This window comes from Chenopodium album, chromosome 3, assembly GCF_948465745.1.
Source record: "Chenopodium album chromosome 3, dcCheAlbu1.1, whole genome shotgun sequence".
Lineage (NCBI taxonomy): Eukaryota > Viridiplantae > Streptophyta > Magnoliopsida > Caryophyllales > Amaranthaceae > Chenopodium > Chenopodium album.
This window is the reverse complement of record NC_137836.1, coordinates 83,195,944-83,217,992: the sequence shown is the minus strand read 5'-3', so window position 1 is coordinate 83,217,992 and position 22,049 is coordinate 83,195,944. Positions and strand designations below refer to the sequence as shown.

At 32.3% G+C, this 22,049-nt stretch overlaps 2 protein-coding genes across 2 annotated transcripts; one reads left to right on the top strand and one right to left on the bottom strand.

Moving 5' to 3' along the window:
- The first annotated feature begins 2,992 nt into the window (after positions 1 to 2,992).
- On the top strand, positions 2,993 to 10,360 carry LOC145620420 (abscisic acid 8'-hydroxylase 2-like). The gene is made up of 8 exons (XM_081675097.1): positions 2,993 to 3,422; positions 3,653 to 3,971; positions 4,155 to 4,304; positions 4,579 to 4,836; positions 5,835 to 5,924; positions 6,213 to 6,398; positions 7,527 to 7,645; positions 9,829 to 10,360. The coding sequence occupies exons 1-8, from the start codon at positions 3,163 to 3,165 to the stop codon at positions 9,920 to 9,922; spliced, it is 1,476 nt and encodes a 491-aa protein (XP_081531223.1). The 5' UTR covers positions 2,993 to 3,162; the 3' UTR covers positions 9,923 to 10,360.
- A 6,608-nt stretch (positions 10,361 to 16,968) lies between these two features.
- On the bottom strand, positions 16,969 to 18,436 carry LOC145620410 (uncharacterized). The gene has a single exon (XM_081675087.1). The coding sequence runs from the start codon at positions 18,283 to 18,285 to the stop codon at positions 17,107 to 17,109; it is 1,179 nt and encodes a 392-aa protein (XP_081531213.1). The 5' UTR covers positions 18,286 to 18,436; the 3' UTR covers positions 16,969 to 17,106.
- Positions 18,437 to 22,049: the final 3,613 nt, after the last annotated feature.

Here is a 22,049-nt window from a genome sequence, read left to right as displayed (position 1 = left end):
TACTAGTTTGGGGGGGATATGTGTAAGTTTCTATATACAAGGTGCAAATAGTAATTGAACATCTCACCAAACGTATTGAATAAATGACTACGCTTTTAAAATATATTTACAGTAATTGCCATCAGATTAACAAAATTCGTTAATCTGGCATATTAACTTGTATTTGCCCATTAAAAACGCAGGTAATATAAGTAACTCACGATTGTTTATTACTCCGCATGACACAATTTAATACGAAGTACAAAGAAATAGGGTGTGTATGTAGTAGACAAACACAAAGTATAAAACTACAAATGAAGCCTCTCAATTGTTTGGAAGGTCTGAAAAATGGATAATATGTAAGGCGGTTAGAAACTGAAAATAGTAAGAATAACGATGGAATTAATAATTAGAAATAAAATCCCAACTCCCAAAGCAGCCACTCATATTCCCATGTACACCTTCTACACTATCCCTATCCTATTTTTGGGGGATTACTACGTTACTCAACTGACATGATGTTTTCTACGTTAAATATCTCAAGCTTTTGCATATAACACATTTTGTGTGATGCTACTTATTACGTTCAACGTTCTAAACGCCGACTCGTCGATCTTTATGTTAAAAAGACAAGATTTTTAAGTCATCTTTCGTTTGAGGGACTTTATACGTAACAAAATAGACAAAACATACTCTGCAATCCCTTATTTTTTCGGTTTATCAGTCTGAAAATAAATATAAAGGAAAAACATATTTTATAATTCTATATACTATGCAGTAAGATTTTATTATAGTAGCTTGTAAAATAACAAATTAACCCCTATAATAGTGAACGAATAACTTCTATAATAATGAACTAGTAACTTGTATAACACTAACGAAATAATCCTCGTGATGGATGGACACACCGTGTGATCAGCTACATATAATTATTTGTAAAAACTAGCTAAGGTCAAATAAGGGGTAAAATAATATTTTATAATACATGGAGTAATAAATTTAGAAAAAAAATATTACTTTTTGACAGAAAAGATAAAGTCAGTTGGATAAATTAAGTTCGGCAAGAAAAGTAAAGATTATCCTATTTCAAGGAGTAATATTTCAATCAAGTTATTTAAGTTTAAATTATTAGTTTCAAATAAGTAAAAAATAGGCATATAAAACTCAATTTAACTATGCAATTGAGTGTAACTCGACTAAAATGTAATCTTGCACTACACTTTCTCCATCCTATTAAGTTCTCCATGTGCACTATTTATGTGGTCAAATTAAAGTTTTCAAACTATGATTGCAATTTATACGGAGTAGTTCAGATTCTAGAAAAACACTAGTATATGTGGTATAATCTTGTTGGATTTATTTTTTTATATAATAAAATTTTAAAAAATATTAAGTTTTTTTTAAAAAAAAAAAAAAATTTACTTGTACCTAATTAAATAAAGATATCAATAGTTAAAAATGTGCATCGGAGATCGTTAAGTATGAGTAGTTAATATCTCCATTCTCCTCAAAAGGGGTTTATCATAAAAATAATGTCAATTGATGGTAGCAAAATTGTCATCATCATTATGAGCTAAAAGGTAAATTAATAAGTAATCAGGCTACTAATTTAGCATGCAATAGATACAATAAGGTGGATTGCACTACATATTTAATTATCATTATAAAACTTAATTTAACGATTGAGCTAGATGTATACCACTAATCTAAAAAAAGACATTTGATGAGATTGTCTCGATTTATATGAAAGGTTTGGAATATCATATTAACAATAAAAAAACAATTGATCACTGACAACACATCCGACAAATTATATATGCCTTTACGTAAAAATATACATGCACTAAATAATAGTTTCACATTAAGGACTTAATAAGGTTTTGTGTATATATATGTACATGTAATTATGTTAATATACAGTGTCTGCTATGATTTAAATTTCTACAAAGTGAAATATTTAGTAACATATTTTTTCATAAATAATTGATCAAAGATGATTAATTTTCTCAAATGTATATATGTAGTTATTTTTGTGTAAATGAGCTAAAAAAAAAAATACAAATTCAATATGTGATTTAAGCACAAAAAATCCAATATATATATATATATATGAAAGAATCAATTTTCATTCACACATGTTATATGATTTTTTGCATAATTAATAGTTTATTCATAAATAGATAGTGATTCATATATAAATTGAGGTAAGTCTTGATTTGACTCAAGATATATAAATCATAGTAAGACAAGACATCCACAAATGATTATATATATATATATATATATATATATATATATATATATATATATATATATATATATATATATATATATATATATATATATATATATATATATATATGATCACAAAATATAAATAGATACATTTAAGTTAGAAAACCAAAATAGTTGCAAGAAATCTATATAATCATCCTCACTCTATAGCTATGTATTTTTTTAGTCACTAATCCAACCTCTCATTTGTAGATGGACACTTTTAAGAAGAAATGACTATGACAATTCATAACATGCATGTCACAAATTTTAACTATTGAGGAATATGAAATATATGGACGGAACCAACTCAAGATAATAAATTGTCACTTTCACTTCCCAAATTAATTTTTATACAAATAAATTCAATGTTATATATTATTCTAAATTTCGCCTTCCACACATGAGGTCTCTAATTCAATCTTCAAATTACAACATACTACGTACGTCAGAATAATTTTAAAATAATTTATTTTTTAAAAATACAAAAACTGTTAAGGGACCCCATTGTACGTACCGTGTAATTATGATGTAACTAAGTGCTAACTCTAGTGTTATAATATTATGTTATATCATTAAGGTAGGCATAGAAAACGAACTCAAGGCCACCATATTATAGAGAAATAGTAGTAAGAGAGGGGGAGGAAAAACTGCCCTAACAGGGTGAAGCAAAGTGTTGCCAAAGAAAGGGTGACGCTTGTCATGTAGAATTAGCCTTCACCTATCTCCCTCTCTATATAAAGGCCCCCCCACTTCACCTCAAATTTGAACAACATTATTCCCAAACAATTACAACAACAACAATTTTCAACAACACAAAATCAAACCTTTGCTTATTTTGCCACCTATCTTTGTTTTCCCCCCCTTATTATTCCCCAAAAGCCAACAACATCAACAACAACAACAACCATGCAATACTCTTCTCTCCTTTCCTTTCATTCTCCTCTTCTTCTTCTTGTTGTTTCTCCTTCTACTTCTTTCTTAATCTCACTATTTCTCTTCTTTTTATCTCTCCTATTTCTTGTTACTCTTTTCCAATTACTATGGTTTTTTTACCCCAAAGATAGAAGACCTCTACCCCCTGGCTCTATGGGTTGGCCTTATCTTGGTGAAACTCTTAAACTCTACACTGAAAATCCCAACTCTTTCTTCTCTAATAGACAAAAAAGGTATACATATTAACGCACATTTTCTGTTTATGAATTAGACCCTATATGTTCAAATTAAGTTGTCACATTGTCACAACCAGCTTATATTTATCACTAACAGTTCATATTATATTGTCAACGTGACAGTTAATTCTGGATAGAGCTAGCAGCTGTCATGTCAAGGGATGTGTGCGGTTTGTGTTGATGGATTATTTTTTTGCTAACAAATTACATGTTTTTGTGTTGGGTAGGTATGGTGATATATTTAAGACTCATATATTGGGATGTCCATGTGTAATGATATCAAGTCCTGAAGCCGCAAAGATAGTTTTAGTAAGTAAAGCTCATCTTTTTAAGCCAACATATCCACCTAGTAAGGAGAAGATGATTGGTCCTGAGGCTTTGTTTTTCCACCAAGGAGCCTACCATTCTAAGCTCAAGAAGCTTGTTCAAGCTTCCTTTCTTCCTAATGCTCTTAAGGGTGCCGTCTCTCAAATTGAAACTATTGTCCTCGACTTTCTTCCTACTTGGGAGAATAACTCCATCAACACTCTAGTTGAGATGAAAAAGGTATACATACATATATAATATGGTCAGTTCATTTTATGCAATTAAACTACCCTCTTTATGTTAAATAATCATGTTCTGTTTTAATTAATTTTCGAGATTCATATATATATATGAGTTAAAGATGGTTACCTTGGTCGTCTTCATTATGATCAACTAACTTGGTTGGTAAAATGTTTTGACCAGTATGCATTCGACGTGGCAATAATCTCGGCCTTTGGTGACAGAAAAGAATTGGAGGTTGAAGGCATCAAGCATTTGTACCAATGCTTAGAGAAGGGATACAATTCTATGCCCCTAAATTTTCCCGGAACTCCTTTTCACAAATCTATGAAGGTTAATTTCACTTTCTTTCAACCCCACATTATCCTTTTTTTTCATATTCCCTTGAAAAGAAAATAATTGATAATTCTTACCTAAATTCTTTCACGCTTGTCCATATCGATTTTGTGACTCTTATGTAAGACGAAGATATGTGACATTTTTTTTTACATCATACTTTAATTTGCCTAACTTTTACCCTCGACCCCCCATTATTATTTTTTATTTATATAATTAATTAGTGACTATATAATAATATAATTAATTATTGTTTTATTGTCAATTATAGGCAAGGAAGCTTCTAAATGGGACATTAAGGAAGCTTATTGCAAAACGAAAGGAGAATAACAACATAGATGGAGGATTATTAGGAGTGTTACTTAAATCAAGAGAGCAAGAAACATCAAGTAATTATGAATTAAGTGATTCACAAATTGCTGATAATATTATTGGAGTCATTTTCGCTGCTCATGATACTACTGCTAGTGTCCTCACATGGGTTCTCAAATACTTACATGATAATCAACATCTTGTCGAAGCTGTAACGGTAATTTGTTATCCTACTCTACTATCTAATATTCTAATGTTATTGAGAGCCTAATCTGTACACCCGAATGTACCGTATATCCAGGTGTATATAACAAATTCTAAATGTTATTGCATAATTCTTGAGACATGATGTGATTTACGTACATCATATAGAAGGACAAGTAATAATAATTACTCGTGTACAAAGTGGTACGAGTATTTAATAATGATAGGAGTATCTTTGTAATTGATTCATTAACGGATGACTATGTATATGTATCATATATACAGACATAGATCTAATTTTGAGGATACGGATATTATTAGTATATACTATTATTTGATCCTTTTAATTAATTTATTATTTGAATAATTCTACGGATCATATGATATAATCTGAATTGTAGATACGGGCAAATTAATTGTAGTTTGTTACATGTGTATCAATTAGTCCATACTTGTTATAGTTACGTGCTTAAACACTTGAGATTTGTCTTTTCTTAGATTTCCATGAAAGTTGCCTGTTTTGGTTCATTTTTAAGCAACAAAAGATTCACTATGTATTAAAATAACAATACTGTCATAAAAATAATATTATGGTCCTGATTTTTTGGTGATTTCTTGGTTGAGAAATTTTTGAGATTTAATTATTCTTAAGTTATCTCATCAGCCGTCACAATTCACGTTTACAAATTGCTAGCAAATCTAAAGTTGAATTGTTAATTTTATTTGTTTTTTACAAATCCATATTTCAATGGTCATTCAAATTTATGTTCGGAGTAGATTGAGAAATTAAATGTTCATTATTAGGGACTGTCATCTAATTTTATAAAAATTAATAAATTTAAGAAATCGTTAAAAGTTATACAAACTATAGGGTAAAAAAAAACCTTAAATACTACGTATGACTATTAATAATGTATTTTTGTATGTATATTAGTACTATTAGTATATATTCCGTACTTTGTATATATGTATTTATGACGGAGTAATTTATATATTTATTTGGGGTTGCAGAAGGAACAAGAAGGAGTTAGACAAAGTTTGATAGAGGCTAACCGTGGTCTTACGTGGGAGGACACTAGAAACATGCCTTTGACAAGCCGGGTATTCATCATCTCTTTGTCTTTTCCATTTCAATACCATTTTTAACTAATTAATTAAGTAATTAGATGATGTTATGCATCATGTAAAGTAAAACTCTTGTTAGGTACATTTTGATATACACTTTAAATTTAAAATATCGAGTTTTAATTATTATTTAATCATAATTAGGTATTAATGGTAAAAAAAATGTACTTAGATTATGAAATACCAAGCCAAATTAGTATCACTTTAAAAATATAATATTTAATTTTTTCGCAGAAATTAAAAGTTATAATGTTTTATATGTAGGTGATTCAAGAGACGTTGAGAACAGCAAGTATACTATCATTTACATTTAGAGAGGCAGTCCATGATGTTGAGTTTGAAGGGTATTTGATTCCAAAAGGGTGGAAAGTGTTACCATTGTTTAGAAGCATTCACCATTGCGCTGAATTCTTCCCTCAACCTGAAAAGTTTGACCCTTCAAGATTTGAGGTACTTGTAATTTTCCTCCCTATTTCGAGTTTATCTATATCTATGAAAAAGACTATAGAATGAAGTAGATCGATGTCAATTTTCTATGAGCAAACATATTAAAACACTAATGAAATCTTACTCTTCTAGTAAAAGATTATGTCTAAGATATTTTAATTTTTGTAATTGTATCGAAATAATATCTTATGTCTTTTGGCCGTACGTATATGTGTATTGTATGACTAGGGAGTATTACTTTACTTAGTCGAGATATTAACTATTCAAATTACACTATATTAAGTTTATTTTTTATTTACATATATTAAGAAGGTCGATTGTGTTGTTTTGATAGTCTCTATGTATACAACTTTAATTTAAAATGAAATGTTACTCGAGTATTGAGACTAGTAGATGACTGGTTGTGGTGAAAATATTTTATATGGTTCTATAACTGAGATCAATAATAGTAAAATAAAGAAAATAAAATATATAATTTGAAATTTTACTAAAGAAAGTATAAAAAAATAGAAATGTTTGGGGCTATGAAGGGGATTGAAAATATAAGGTTTGCAATGACTAGATTATGTATGGTAGGGAGTATAGGGACTTGGGGTAAGTGTCAATATCAGTGGAATATATGAATCTTCATGTTTTCAGGCCTTTGGAAAATTGGAAGATTAGGGACCCTCTATAAGATCTCTACTAGACTACTAGCATCAAAGCACGTGACTTTCTCTTGGAATTTTTTTATTTTAATTTTTATTTTTCTGCATAATTTTATATGTGCTATTGTGTTCTCAAACTTCTTGTGGTATAATAATTACGTAATAGAATACATGAAGATCGATCATCTATAAAGAAGTTGGAGTATTTTTTAATTCAAACCGGTTCAAGTCTAATTTAGATAGATTCATCTCCCAAATTCTTCATTGTTAGGCTTTAAAGATTTGTTTACAAAGTACTTTGAAACTCTTATTCTACACAATTTTAATTGTAATGCGCTATCATTTCACATATACTTGTTTACTAAATAAAATGCGACGAATTAATTGAGCTCAATTGACCCCTTTCCTTTGAACATAACTATGCCCCTTCAGAAGTGATCTCGTTTTCTAACTTATGAAAAAAAAATAAAAAAAAATGGTGCAGGTACCACCAAGACCTAACACGTACATGCCATTTGGTAATGGAGTCCACTCTTGTCCAGGAAGTGAGCTAGCCAAGCTTGAAATGCTAATTTTCGTGCACCATCTCACCACCACCTACAGGTAAATCTCTTCCCCGCTTAATCATTGCAGTGTTCAAAATTGCCTCCTTAACCATACATATTTTTGGCTATGCTAATTTAATAGTTTATGAGAGGGTAACACTATTATTCTGAAAACATCATATCACAGTAAGGGTATGTTCTGATTTACTGAGCTGAGCTGAATTGAGCTGAACTAAACTGAACTGAATATTTTATGAGAGAAGGAAATTAGGAACTAAACTGAACTGAACTAATTGAAGCTGAACTAAACTGAAAATAAGCCGAAGAGAACAAGCCCTAATATCATACTACATATATTATTCAAGATAGGTTTTTGAAAGTTACTCTAGATTTTAAATCCACATGTGATTTGTAGTTTAATGTTTATATGAGAAACCTAAATATGAGATCAATATCATATTATTCCCTATTCAATTATATATGGCGCGTCCCAATTGTCTTTGGATGTATCGAAAATTACTTTAAAATAAGAGTCAAGTCTCACTAGGGGATATTTTGGCAACATGGATCTTGTGTTATTTACCTTAAGGCAAGAGCAAGGAAAGATTAGGGAATTGATGAGGCTATGAAGGTGAGTGAGTGTCATGGTCCATCTCATGGACAAAATATTTGAGAACAAAAAAGGATCTTTTTTGTGGAGTAAAGTACAATAATTGGGTTAAAAAAAACCCCCCAAAGAAATTACAATAATCAAGCTAGAGTGAGTGGGCAAACTTTAAATTAATTTGTACATATTGGGACCAAAATTGGACCACGACCTTATGGTCTCCTTAAGCTTTGGAGATGGTCCATGTAACCTACACTTTGTGGCCCAGTGGGCCTTATCCTGGCCCACCAATTCCCTATTTAAGAATGTGACCTAAATCTTTGGAAGAGGGGAGTGGTACACTAATACTTAGCCTAAGCTAGTCTACTATGTAATGAATCTAATCACGTGAATGTCATGCATTGTGGAGTTATATGGGGTCAAACACTCAATTGAATTTGCAATATTTGACCTTTTATGTTTTAAGATATAATTGTACTTAAGAATTTTGAGGCTCAATTGAAATTGTATTTAGTGGTCCTAAGATATGGTCCTCAATAATGTAATGGTACTTATTCAGAAGCTAGGGTAGCCATATCATTATACTCCATAGTTTTGGGGTTGAAAGGTCCTTAACAATGAGATAACATGATTGAGTGATGGTACCGAATAAGATCCTACTAAGTTTTAACCTCATGTAAAGTCGATATACGAGTAGTCATTCTAATTATTATTCAAAAACAAATTTATCAGAATAGTCAAAGAAACTACCAATCTAATAGTGATGTGTTAGTCAGTTAGTAACGTGATCATTCTACAATGAGATTTGTCTCGTTGTATAATCAAAGGGTTTATGAATGTTGCTTAATTTGTAGCCAATTTAAATTTTCATGAAAGTTAGTTATACATCTTCTTTTTCTCGATAGGAAGTACTCCTTAACTTATATACACTTGTGAAGATACATGAAAATGAAGCATCAATATCAAAATCCAAAACACAACCAACAGTGCACATGATTTCTTTCTTAGGTAGTTCAAACTTGCATATCAACACACATACAAGCAAGGCCATAATTCATATATTTATATATACTTTATTTCATCTCATAACTTAATAAATAAATTATATAACTAACAAATTATAGATAAACCAACGGTTTAAAAACACTAAAAGAGCATATTCTACATCAACATCAAAGCAAATTAAATGTTTTGACAGAAATGACAGAATAATTTTGAGAGTTTGGGTCCTATTTGACTTGTAAACGATATTAGTATCTACCAATGATTATTTATCCTACTTGGATATATATTTGCCAGCTAGCGTTACTCTACAAATCAAATGGCCCAAACAACTTCATTGCCAGCTGTTAAGACTTAATATCTATCAGATCTCATACATGATCAACTAAACTCTCCACATCAAATCTTACAAAATGAACATAACCCTGGCTGATATAAACTATAGTGGTACACATTTTGTGTACAGTGCGTGCACCACATGTGTCATGTGTGTACGGTAGTATTTAGATGCAATGTGTGCTATGTGACATGATAGAGTAATATTGAATTGATGTTACTACGTCTGTATGCATTTATATAATCATATTTCGAAAACAGTATAAACTGAATGTGGTTACGATATGTTATTTCAGGTGGAAAGCAACAGGAGATGAAGATGGAATACAATATGGACCGTTTCCTGTTCCAAAGCATGGTTTTCCCATAATGGTGCACCCACGAAAGTGAATGAAATAAATTTGGAGCAAATCTAGCTATAACATCTTTAAGTTTTAGCAATAATGAACAAGAATACCAAGGAGAAAAAGAAGAAGATGTAAAAAGTGTTTGATGGAGGGACCAAAAGCCACCAACAGAGAAGGCAGCGTACTCCATTTTAATTCTTAACCCTTCTTTTAATTCCTACTAATCCTTTCGGTTTTTTTTTTTTTTTTTTTTTTTTTTAAGGAAATATTCCTTTTACATGTGCCTTGAAAGTTTTAATGCACATGTATTTTATTTTATTTTATTTTTTAAAATTAATTTTTAGGGGGAGGGCCCAATTATGTATCCTCCATTGAGATTAGTAGTAGTATCACTATCATTAAGATGATAGTAAATGTAAGTAATAATGTAAGTTTGTGAAGAGGGAAAATGAAATCCAAAAGGTTGAGAAATTAAAGATGATTTCAGTTTGGGCTGAAATTCTTTATTTTATTTCTATGGTATGATATTCAATTTTGTTTTATTAATTGTGCACAAAGTCAAATATATACACCATTTTTATTTCTATATAATCCTTAAAAAATAATGTAACATTATCTTCAAATTTGGTAGTGCACCTAAGATTGCCACGTTGGGTGAAAAATAAGCACAATTTGGAATTGGATATTTCAATATTGAAACCCATGAGAAATGTGCATGTGACCCATGGGACACCAGACTCAGAACCAAGTCTGTGAAGTCATATTGCCAAGGGCCCAACTTATTAAGGATCCTTGTTCTTGTTCCTTACTGTAGTTTCTGATATCAAAAATATGTTGGATAACAGATAATGAATAATAAGATCAAATCAAATAAGTTTTGATAATGATTAAACAAGAGATATAAATTCGATGAATAAAACACACGGATAACTCTAACTCTATCTAGATTTAGCCACAACTATCTAGCCACAACCATGGAGAACATAGTTTGTCAACCAAATATTTTAGTTGATTCGCGTTGCATTAACAATTTTACGATATTTTCATATCCTTCAAAAAAAAAAAAAAAAAAAAAAAAAAAAAAAATCACATTTAACGTAAGTAAACCTATTTACAACGCAATTTATTTTTATTTTCTTTTTCGAAAGAAAAATACACAAATACAATTAGGTATGTCTTCTTTAAAGACTAAGAGTCTAAGACCTAGTAGTTAAAAATAGATACTCTCTAGTGTTTCAAAGAAATACAATTGGATATTCTTAAACAGGAACTAGTTATAAAATTACAATATTCTTATCTTGACTATCCATAAATTAGTGTTGAATCATTTTTCAAAAATACATAAACAAAACAAAAGATGCGGATACTTTGTAATTGTAGGAATACACTGTGTCGAAGATAATCTGCTTCCTCAAATTACCTGATCCTACAAAAACTAGGCTTTTGGAGTTTTGCAAATTGTCTATTACGTAGTATAATTTATAAAGCATAAAACATGAAAACCATTATCATATAAAAACAAGATGTAATGTGGCGGATGACAATGCTTCTCCTAATGTGAATGGAATCTTTGCACAAAATTCCTCCGATTTTAACACTATATGGTCAATTCAGATAGCTCCACAACTTCAGTATTTTTACAAATAAGGTTTAAATTGGGATCAAGTTGTGTGGAGTACAGGGTAGGATTGTGTGTCTTCGTTTGTATTTCACCTGTGTCTCCAATCTTCTTGCTTCCGTGACAAATAACTTCATATCAGGCAAAACAAGTTCACACAGTTCTTCATACGTGCTAATAGGTTCAGATAATGCAGAATAACAAACACAAGTTCAGGTTAGGACTAATAAGTTCAGAAAAAGATTGCAAACAGTTATGTTACCGCTGCATCACAGCTGAAACAACTTCAGAGGTTCATGGCACATCAAAGTAATAGCCAAGCTAAAACAATTAGTTATTTAAGATTCACAGTACATCTACACTCTGTCTGCCGACTGATTATTTCATCAATCAGTGAAATATAGTACATCTCAGAAAAACATTCCTGCTAAGTCAATATCTACATGTCTATTTCATATACAACGAAACAACGTAACATAAATCCAGTTCCCAGGTCAGCAAGCAGTTTCAGTAACAATTCTAAAATGAGAAGCTCAAGCAACTCAAGGATGATGATAGTCATCCTAGAACTATCAGTAAAAAAAAAAAGATAGTGACCCTCCACTCTTAACAGTCAAGGTGAAGTAGTTATCATTGCTCTAATTATCACATTACTATAAGCCAACAAACCATAAGAGATTTGGCAGCTTATAAGTTGCTTGTTTAACATAAATTCTCGCCCAATTATACAATGGTTTGACAAAACTTTTTTGTAAGCTTATATGAAAAAAGCAACTCATAACTAATTTATGATCTATGTTCCTATAGTCGACATGAACAGCAGCGACAACACGAATTTCAGAGAGCTGCACCAAAAGGTTGTACAGTGACCATATTATGCATAGATACTAAAAAGTCACTTTCAGAATAACTCCGTACTGCTGCTTACCTCAGCTAAGAAAGCATCAATGAGTTGTCATTGATAACACACAAGTTGTCCGCTATAAGATAACGGTAGATGCAGTTATCCAAGAGGAGAACCTTCTTATCTAAAGATCACAATGCAGTTGAATAGCAAATAAGATTTTTCAGATCAAGAAAACTTCTAGCTTAATAACCACATAAGCACATAACCAAACACAGTCCCTTTGGAAATCAGGACAAACCTGTTGTTTGTTTGTGAATGATGTATACATATATATACTCACATAAATGCATATATATCAGAATGCAGGACGGAAACCAAATTTAAGACCAGTGGTAGCCACAAAGATGCAGGACAAATACAAACCTGAAAGCTGCCCCCACATTTCAGTATCAGCGAGCACCTAACTATAAGCAAATCGCCTACCAAGCATAGCAAACTGTTGATTCCAGGCTGGAATCTCTGGTCTCCATCCACAATGGTATGGACAAACGTCTATCATGCCAAAGCTTTCCACAATTAATTAGTGCCCTTAAATATTGCAAAAAAGAGTCTTTGTTCTTACAATGTCAAGATGATAAGTAGTTTGGTAACGTCTGTTTCCGACTCCCAAAGTATGGAAAATGTAAAAGACACGTCTAAAGAAAAAGGGGATCACAAGTAATGAATGACAAATATCTGACAAAACGACAAAATGTCTTTCTCACTTCTTCTACACCACAGTGTACGTTCTAACAAAATTATTGGGAGAGGGGGGGGGGGGGGGGGGGGGGGAGGAGGAGGAACCTTACTGTACACACTAACAATCTTAAAAGTATTCACAAACATTTTCATGAGTTTTCTCATCCTTGCAAAGGCTCAGTAGTATATGTTTAAGAATCATTGGCCAATTTATCTAACCGGTAAGAGAAGAAAAAAGACCTAAACAGATTGGCACTACATCAGAACCAAAGCCCTATGATGCAAGCAAGAATAACAACCTTAAGTATTACAATTTCCTGTTTCGCAAACAAGAAAGAAGGCCATACAATTTTAAGTCTTAAAATCCTGCCAAACACAGAAGATCCAGCTGCTGCCCACAAACCATATGTAATCACTTATTACCAAAATGGGCTGGAAGACAGATTTTGATGCTGAAGTTTAAATGTTTAAAGAATTATTTTTTTAAAAAAAATTTAAAAAAAAGGATTGCAAAAAGGTGAAGAAAAGGAACCTTTTTTTTTTTATGGGAGAAAATTCTATATAAATAGAATTTTATCTTTCTTACACCCAAGGAAAAGTCCATGTTACATCATTTTAGTGTCATGAATTCAGGCTGCTAGTGCCAGAAGCTCTGCATATGTTACACAGTCAGAAACAGAGTTGCTAGCACATTGAAGAAGGATCACTGTCTTTTTCCAGATCCCCCCCCCCCCTCCCCTCCAAAAAATAAAGAAAAAGGCTGCATTGCTTGACCTCACCGATTCCCCATGACTGATTAATTCTTAGCTTAGCTGGTCTAGAGGCTGGTCAAAGGAGGTTTAAGCAATTGACTTCTAAGAGAAAAAGGTTTATGGGCTCCCTCTTATGTGGATTCGACACTCTTAACAGTTATACAAGTTATTGAGGGTGAGAATTGGAGAATGTTACACATAAGGAGTCCAACGGCAATTTAGAGGTCAATGAAGCCCACAACTAATGGAAAAAGACTTGATTTAATTTGGATTGATTTGGTAAAGGCCTCTTGTATCACCTCAATATGACAATCCAGGATATGGACAATAGTTTAAACAATACAAAGGCCAACATCAACATGATATCTTCACAGGATCCATAGATATCCATCACCAACTGTTGCAAGGGCATACTCGATCAAATATCAACAGTACATTGAAAATGGACACTGATCACGTGCTTAGTTATACAATCCCAAGTAATAACATAAATTGATGATTTTCAGATCACTGCTCACCTCAATTGATTGGTTTTTATTAAAAGCATCTCATCATAAAACTTTGTATTGGTTTGTCTAGTTTTTTTTTTTTTTTTTTTTTTTTTTTTTTTTTTTTTTTTTTTTTTTTTTTAATGTTATGTAACTGGGACTCCTCTAATCCTCATTGCAAAACTTTTGAATTTTTGGACCCAGTCTTGATACTTTTTCATCAGACACCAGCAAAACCATTTAACAGACTTTAACAACTGAAGCTTGGACGTCAAACTCAACCTACATCTATTCCTTTTTCATCAACAAATCAAAGTATTGACCCTAATAGATTTTGATGATGCTCAGGAGATAGACACACACCAAACCAATTTGTGGCAACATACAAGAAACAATATAGCTGAACACGCAGCTGAGACCTGGAAGGCTGGAACTGAAATTAAGAGACCTAATTTGGATGTTTCTGCAGATTGGCTTTCAGATTTTGAATGATTAAATGTCCATATGTACTTAATTGATTATAGAATTCATGTAAGGTGGTTAGTATATTAGTTCAACAAAACTCATAGTGTATGGAATGGTTAATGTTAATAATTAATTTGATTTTGGGTCTTATGCTGCATTGCATTAGTATAATAGGGTTTAACTTGTCTTGATATCCTTAAATATTGCATCATGTGTGCATCTCACAATGTCGTCACAATGATACATTTCCTCAATTTATTATTGAGGCACAAAGAAGGATATTAAAATGTCATATTAAGCTTAAGAACTTTACTGATTACCATTAAGATGGTTCATTGTGCTTTAACTGATATCCTTTTCCTTATAGTCAGATATGATCACACCTTAATTGGAAAAAAAGGATTGATGTTGAGATTAAATCATAGAAAATTAGAAATGTGTGCATTCTTAAGGAGATAAGTTCTAGACTTGAGGCATTAGTTTATCTAAGGAGAATTTTTCCTCGATCATTCTGTACCACTCTACTATTCCTATGAATTGTTACACCACTAAATTTATATTGTGAATTGTGCTATTATTCTAAGTAGAGCTTTGTCATTGACTTTTGTGAGTTTTATGGCTTAAAACTTGCGTTGAATGAGGAATTAGGATAGGATCGAGGACGTTCAAATTTATTGAGTAATCAGAATTAAGAGGTAACTGTTAAGGAGCACTAGTTTCAATGTTGGCCGGTTGACCCAATGCTTTAGAGTCAATAGTAGTAATGGAATAGCCATTTAGAGCCATGGAGTTTTTCTCATTTTTATTGTAGGTTGTATGGATTATAGAGCAATAAAAACAATCAAACACATATATCACTACACTCATAAAAAATAGACAATATAGAGAAGCTTCAATTGGTTCATCAAACTATCACGAAGGTGCACAAGAAAAGAACAATGAAATCAGACCTGACTTAAAGCCTCATATGAATGTATTTCACAGCACAGGAAAACAGAATTATTCAAACCATTAACATGGATCTCTTTGATTTCTTGCAATAAGTTAAAAATAATCTTCTAATGGGTCAATATACATCTTCCCTCAATTTATCAATATAATACAAGAAATTGATAAATTGAATCCTGGTCACTCGTTAGTAATTGTATTAGGTTTATTGTCTTCCATAAGCAGTTATCTCCATCAAATATTCATGTGTGTGTGTGTGTGTGTGTGAGAGAGAGAGAGAGAGAGAGAGCACTTGAGATCTAGTGACGCGAACACCCAACATAAATGCCTTTGACTTTAGCTTCCGGTTTCTACAAAATGATTTAACAGCTCAAGGAAATATGCATTGATGATTGCAGCCTGTACGGCAGCCTAGGGCTTATCAATGTTCAAAAGTATTTTTGTTTGGGGAAAGGACGGAGGGGGGGGGGGGGGGGGGGAGTGTCAGGGCAACAATGATAATAATATGATAAATAGGATAGAAGCAAAACCATATTCATATGGAATTGAGATCAACAAAATCAAGACAGTCACCAAAAGCCTATCTAATTGCAATCAGCCCAAGTATCCTGAGATGAAGAGGAACGTAAGAATCAAAAAGGCAGTTGTAAGGGAAAAGCAAGGATACTTTTTAACATTGCCTAAAAGCTAAGATGAGGACCCTAGTGGTAAAAGGCTTAGTATGTATTGGTGTTTACGAGATCTCTTACTGCAGAATTTGAAATACAAAAATTGTAAATTATCACATCAGTATAAGGCATGTTTGCAAATTGACCTTTCACCCAAGAACTCTGTTCCAATACCCCCAACGACCGCAAGCAAAAAATTAAACAAATCTGAGAATAATCCTATTTGGACAAAGCTAATGCAATATAGACTCTGGACGAAAAGTGAATAACTATAATCGTACAGCATGTACTGGTACATAATATAGACCCTACACTTTGATATTTTCAATCAGAGCTATGGAGAAACATAAAACTCCCACAACTTGAGAGAAGTTAATCTTCTCATAGTCTTAAAATATTTTGCAGGACATTTGCAGTAACAAGCAGATTAAGATACTAATCATTGCAAAAATATAGAAAATCATGTTTCTCTCAGTCAAATAAACAATGAAATGAGAGGAATTGGAAGGGAAGATGATATTGTACAAATCTATCTGAATATGATGAATAGAACAGATGGGACTGATTAAGTAGATCCACAAAACATCAAATCAATAACCATAGAAGTAAATGCATATTGAGGAAATGCTGTAATTGTTCATATTCCATTGCATCTATCAATTATCACAAACACCTAATACTTGTACTGAATCATATTCCGTATCTAGTAAACAAAAGGAATAAATTTGTACCTAACTTTGCTCATGTACTCAAGATAGCTCTCTCTGAATGTATCTATCATCAATGCTTCCTCCAACTTTGCTTTCTGATCATAATACAGTATACAAACACCAATAGTGTAAAGGCAACTCAGTGGAGCCCGGAGTGACACGAAATATGTGAGGAACAAAAGCATCGTGGACGCATAGATAGGATGACGAACCCATCTATATGGCCCAAATTGAACAACTGAAGTCGGCTCTACAATCTTCTCTGAGTACTTTGCCAGGTACAATGAAGCATGGTAATGCATAAAAACTGTAGCCATAATGAGACCCCATATCCCAATGTTGCTCCATCCTCCCGGAATAAGATGCAATTCTGGTCCCTCAAATGCTGCAAGCCAATGTCCAATCATAACTCCTACACCGAACAAACCCCGGTACAAACTAGGAACATTCACATCCCACTTGGGATCATATGACCTAAGAAAATAATCCCCATAAAGCCGCTTCCGAATGCTTACATTGAGAAAGAAGAAATAGTGATAAACAAAGAAGAAAACAAACGGCCATCCTTCTAAAAACCCATTGAAAAATGCTGGTGGAACTAGTGTAAGCCAAGTGAATGTAGAAGTAACAATGGCAAGTTGCTCAACAATACTAGCTTCGCCACGACAATGCTTTCGGAAACTATAAATACCATAAACCCCAAGCCCAATTGCCACAAGCCATGGCCAAAACAACCATGACCAACTAAAGTACATCCAAACAAAAGGGTTGAACACAAAATTAACTGCCCATTTCACCGCTGCAATAGCAACTGCAGCAATCCCAACCCATTTACAAGCACCAATTGGAGTCAATTCAGACAACCCCTCTTTAACAGAATCAAAAGACAAGTTCCTAAGGTTTTGTAAAATCACTTGGGGCTGTAAATTTGAACTGGGGTTCTCAGCATAAGCAGATTTAACAGGTTGAAGTACATGGGCACGCCCAAAATTAGCTGAATTTAACGAAAAAGCAGAGAAATTAGACAAATTTACCGCGCTACTGGGGAAGGAGACGGAGGATTGTCTTTGGCACACCAGGTGTTTGTTGAAATGCCTAGCTGAAATTTTGCTGGTGAATTGGAAAGTGAGAGGATATTTAGTAGAGTACAGGGCAGCTGATGGAGTGCCCATTGAAGGGTTTGTGTGTTAGATAACTCTGATACTATAAAGTGACAATCTTTACCAGTGTTAGTAGAAGTTCAGTGGCAATCGCACTGAGGAAGAAGGAGAGAGAAAGACAGAAAAACGATAGACATGAAAGAAAAGGTTTGTTATTTGGATCTCATCTGAAAGTAAAAGTTTGCTGTAATATGGTTTATTATTTCTGTCCAATAGACTAATGAACAAGCCCAATTTCTACTCGCAGGTTGTCTGGCCCAAACTCATAAACTTTTTTACTTAGGCCCTGTTTGATTTACCTTAATTTTGCTGAACTGAAATTATTTTTACTGAACTGAACTTAATTTTGCTGAACTGAAATTATTTTTACTGAACTTAAATTATTTTTACTGAACTGAAATTATTTTTACTGATTTTCTATTATAATTCTTCTTTAAGAAAACTGAATTTTACTAAACTGAACTTATTTTTACTTAACTGAAATTATTTTTACTGAACTGAAATTAATTTTACTGAACTGAACTTATTTTTACTGAACTGAAATTACTTTTACTTAATATTATTTTTTTAAGGTGAAAAGAACAGGGCCTTACTGCGAAGAGAACAACGCCGAATTAATGGTAATTTTAAGATGATTAGTGGTGGAGTCACTATACTCCGTAGTACACTATACTCCGTACTTCCGTAATGTATTTGTAGAATTAGTTATAGATACCCTTGTGTATTGTACACCCAACTAACTCAAGGTTAGTGTTTGCTCTTCATTTGATGGTTGAATAAAAAAACAATCATCAAAATTAGATTAAAATACTCACGGGACCAGGTGTATATAATAAGCTCTCGTGTATTTGTGTTTACTGTTTAATATTATTGATTTTATTTTTTGATGAAATAATATTATTGATCTTTACTAATTTAATTAAATTTTACTAAAAGAAGCTTAGTACTATTAATTAAAACAAATTTTGTTAATACTATATATTTATTTGTAAGGTGAGATAATAATAGGTGGTGTAAGGTTTGACATGAAGCACTCAAGCACTCCATGCAATGGGTAAGTAGAGTTTTAATTTGGCATGATTTCTTTATAACTGATTAACGAAGTTGTGAAGTGCACAAAAAGTGTGTCTTTGGTGCACATGTTTTTTTTTTTTGTTTTTTTCTTTTCTTCTTAATGATAGCATTTATTTATTTATTTCTTTGATTTGGATGTCAAATACAGTATCTGATTTCAAAGGAAGCATTAAAACGGGCCACGTCAGGTCAATTAGCCTGCTGGCTTGGCTTGGGCATCAAGAAATAGAGTATTATTATTTGTTTATTTACTGTATTATTTAATTACTAGCTAAACCAAGTACATAGTCCACAATTGCCTGCTTAAAAGTTTACACTTTCTAATTACCTACACAATTTTTAGGATGTGATGGATTGGAAATGGTCATTGCATGTATTATTGTACTCCGTAACTAAAGAGTTATACACAAAATATGGTGTACTTCTAACCTTAAAATGTTTGAGATCTTGCAATATTCACACAAGTTCCTTAAAATCTTTTTGTTACGGAGTATTAATTAGTCATGTAAAATCTTGTAACATTTGTCTTGATTAATACTTTTTCAATATTAATTTTTTATAATTTCACTAAAGCATAATAAATGATATATCATTGACATAAAATGTGCATTGGTAAAGCTGAAAACTTCAAAATTGCTATCAAAAAACATGAAATTAAAGGAGTATATAGTTGATGTAAATTTTTATTATAATGGTGAAACTTACATGCATCTTATATGAAATTTTACAGTAAACGTGACACTCAATACTACAAACTTTAAATTTGTACAGTGTACATATTGTTCGAAAAATATTAAGAACATCCATTATAAAATATATACTTTAATTGTATGCTACAAACATATTACCTTGGCATGCAATGAAACATTGATTAAATAATGAATATATTTCTAAGATTTTATACATAGAAATATATGGTGTTTGTTCATAATTGATAAAATATAAGTTCATTTTATCCTAACTATTTAATTGTAATGTACAAATTAAATTAAACTTATTTGTTCATTCATTATTGTGTACAAGTGAAGGAGTAATCTCACTATATATTCACAAGAATCACAACTGGTTTACAACCTTTGTTCCAAAAAAAAGCACTTCTTATCAAACACTAGGCATAACAATGTTGACAAGTATATTACTGGTTGACAAGTATATTACTGGCACAATTGCACAAGCAATTTTGGTCATTTTAAAATTGCACATCTTTAGCTCGATATTTAAATTATTTCAATATAAGTACGTAGTAACGTATCTAGCGTTAAACTCCTATAAAAACCTCAAAGGGCTATAAATTAAATTCACAATTTCCCTATCAAGTTAGTTGATTGCGCAAAAATAACATCCAAATATGCATATCTTACAATCAAATACAAAGAACATATTTAGTGTAATTATTATTATTTTTTTTCTTTTAATGTTTCATTAAGTAGATATAGCTCATAGTTGGTCTCTTATCAATTGGTATGATTGAACGTTTTAGGGCTTGTTCACATTTACTGAACTGATTGGAGCTGAACTGAATTGAGCTGAAATGAATATTTTATGAGAGAAGAAAATTAGGAGTTGAACTGAACTGATTGAAACTGAACTGAAATGAACTAGACTGAAATTAAGCTGAAATAAACAGGCCTCAGTCAATCAAGCCAATTAATATTTGTCTTTTATTTAGCTAGCTAATGTCTAGTACCGAATATATATAGTGTATGACAAAATCAATACCGAAGTTCTTAAGTAGAGAAAATGGTTTTTTTAGTGAAAAATCATTTTTTTTTTTTTTGGAAGAAACTACCAATTTTATTTATTTACTTATTTTTGTAAATCAAATTATTTAAAGGAAATTTTGTCGAAAACCACCCGCTAAAAACACTTTTTTGTCAAAAACCACCCACTTAAAAATTTGTTGCCCAACACCACCCAAATTTAACCTGACACCACCCAAATTTAACCAACACCATCTGACTCAACATTCCGGCATTGACCATAAACTCCGGCGTTGACTTGGGGCACGTGACTTACACGTGACTTTTAATGACCCCCCAAACCACCTTCGCAACCACTGCCGTTAACCCCACAGTATGCACAACCGCCACAGCCACCCCAAAACCCATCGGATTCCACCCCTTCACCTGAAACCAATTACACTGCCCAGAAAAAACCCTACCCAGCCACGAAACGCAGCCACCACACCAAAAAGTCGAAAATCGACCACCTCCACCACCTTAATCCACCTCTTTTGCAGATCCAAACCTACCAATCAAAAATCCATCACAGCCGCTCTTCTCCTTTTCCTCAAATTTACCCACACCACTTCGAAAACCTACCCCCACCACTTGTAACCCTAGACCCACCACCACAAACACCTCGCCCTACCTTGAAATCTTAGACCCACTACCCTATCCTTACGCTAATTCCCCGAAACCAACCCACACTTAGTGTTTGCTAGAGATTGCGACATTTAACCTGAAATTTTCCCAATTCCAATCAATTAGTAAACCCTAAATTAAGCAAATTGGGGGGAAAAAAAAGAAAGACAACCACGACAATGACACCTTAGGTTTCGGAATTATCTAAGGTTGTTTATACTAATTTCAAACCTTTTCGTCAATAACAATGGAGCTTTTACAGATGGATGAGAGTGAAAGAACACAGGAAGAAAGAACAGAGAGGGGAGAGAGAAGGAAGAGGAGGGAGATTATAGAGGG

Excerpts from the sequence above, each read along its gene's own strand:
- LOC145620410 (XM_081675087.1), bottom strand. The coding sequence starts at position 18,285 with ATGGGCACTCCATCAGCTGCCCTGTACTCTACTAAATATCCTCTCACT.
- LOC145620420 (XM_081675097.1), top strand. The coding sequence starts at position 3,163 with ATGCAATACTCTTCTCTCCTTTCCTTTCATTCTCCTCTTCTTCTTCTT. Across the intron at positions 3,423-3,652 it reads TTCTCTAATAGACAAAAAAG|GTATGGTGATATATTTAAGA; the intron begins GTATACATATTA and ends TGTGTTGGGTAG. Across the intron at positions 7,646-9,828 it reads CATCTCACCACCACCTACAG|GTGGAAAGCAACAGGAGATG; the intron begins GTAAATCTCTTC and ends ATGTTATTTCAG.